Here is a 1,616-nt window from a genome sequence, read left to right as displayed (position 1 = left end):
GAAGCTGAGGCAGATGTGTACTCATGAGCTGACTGGTCTGCAGTGGGTTCCCCAAACCACCCCAGTAAGAAAGGAGGCCTGGGGAGAGATAATAACAAGGCAGATTATAAACCCATAGCGTGTGTGTGTGTGTGAGAGAGAGAGAGAGAGACAGCTGGGTTGGTGGGATTGTTTGCTTTTGAGAAAGAAGAGTTCATCCTTTTCTACATTGGCAGAAAAACACGGGCCCTTTCATGATAAAATTGCATATTCCTGGTCCATCTATCTTCCAGGTTCCTTTTAAAATATGCAGCTAGGATGGGCCATACTGAGAAAATATGAATATAGTGGCTGGGCATCTGACAAGTGTGCATGAGGTATCACCTGGCTTTATGGACCAATATCATTCCTGATGGTTTGATGGATTGCTTGTGCTATTTTTTATAAAAGATGCATAAACATGCAAAAACGGGGGGTTCTGGGGAGTGGAAAAGATAACCATCGTGGTACGTGTTCCTTTGAATTAAAGCTATGGCAGTAGGTTTTAGAGCAGTTGGTCCCGGCCACGCTTAACAAGGTTCAGAGGATGTAAGCTCCCCTAGAAATACCTATAGAATTATAATGCTCTAGTTAATAAAATTGGTATTTAAAATAGCATAGTCAGGTAAATTAAAAGGTCTAATTTAAGCTGGTAGGAGAAAGATGAAGGAAATTCTGCCGGTGAAAAAACCTACTTTTCTTCAGATGCTGCCTTAGGATTTTGCCTTAGAGGCAAGTATCATAAACGTTCAATCCCTCGCAGCCTTGAAATGACAGTTTTCTAGAAATTTACTTATACACGGAGACCAGATTTAAACCTTTATTTATTCAGCCTAAACTGCAGTCATGCTGTATGCATATTCCGGTTGCGCACGCACACACCCGTGAAGTAGATGGAGATGCTACGAGACTTTTATTGGCATGAATCATGTGCGAGTTACTCACTCACCCTCAGTGAGAGCTTAGAAGCTGTATCCTTTGCAAACCGTCCTGACATTGCTCTTGCGTGTGTGGTTACCCACCGGGATGGCACTGGGCTGCTACGCGGGTTCTGGAGCTTCAGGTCTATCTTACGGGAATCTGTATCTCTGCGCTGCTGATGCCCGGCATTTCAGGGCATCCTGGTACTTTCTGTAAGGATCTGGGGGAGTGGGAAGGGTGGAGAGGAAAGGAGGCATTGTAAATAAAAAGTAGCCAAAAGTAGGTTTTCTAAAGTGAAAAGAGACACGGCTTTAAAATGTATTGCCTGCAATTCCGGTCTCTTTGGAAAGAGGGGATAATTCTTTCCTGCTCTTTAGGCTGAGTCTGTGGTTCAAACCCGTGAAATGCAGTTACCCACATAATCCCTGCCACGCTTGTTTGGAGAAAAGCCCATATTTACACCCACTGTCACGGAGTCATTTCAAAGGAAACAACAACAGCAAAACCAACAAAAAAACCCAACCCCACCCCAAAAAACAACAGCCCCCTCCAAAACAAAGAACCTCCCAGAAATAAAATACTGCTAGGGGCAGCTCCTTCCCCGCCAGCCGCTTTCACAAACGGGGGCCGGGAGCCCGGCGGGGGCTCTCCCGAGCCCTCCCCAACCGGGAACCGAG

At 45.6% G+C, this 1,616-nt stretch overlaps 1 protein-coding gene across 1 annotated transcript in view; it reads left to right on the top strand.

Annotated features, from left to right (window-relative positions):
* Window positions 1-1,044: 1,044 nt before the first annotated feature.
* The window catches only part of ADCYAP1 (adenylate cyclase activating polypeptide 1), a 7,801-nt gene continuing 7,229 nt past the window's right edge, over window positions 1,045-1,616 (top strand). Inside the window, exon 1 of the mRNA XM_009647657.2 lies at window positions 1,045-1,151. Within this exon, the coding sequence (XP_009645952.1) occupies window positions 1,045-1,151 (107 nt within the window). The remainder of the gene's footprint in view (window positions 1,152-1,616) is intronic.

The sequence above is a fragment of the Egretta garzetta genome, unplaced genomic scaffold, assembly GCF_000687185.1.
Source record: "Egretta garzetta isolate BGI_Z169 unplaced genomic scaffold, ASM68718v1 scaffold229, whole genome shotgun sequence".
NCBI lineage: Eukaryota > Metazoa > Chordata > Aves > Pelecaniformes > Ardeidae > Egretta > Egretta garzetta.
This window is presented reverse-complemented; position numbering and strand designations above follow the sequence as displayed.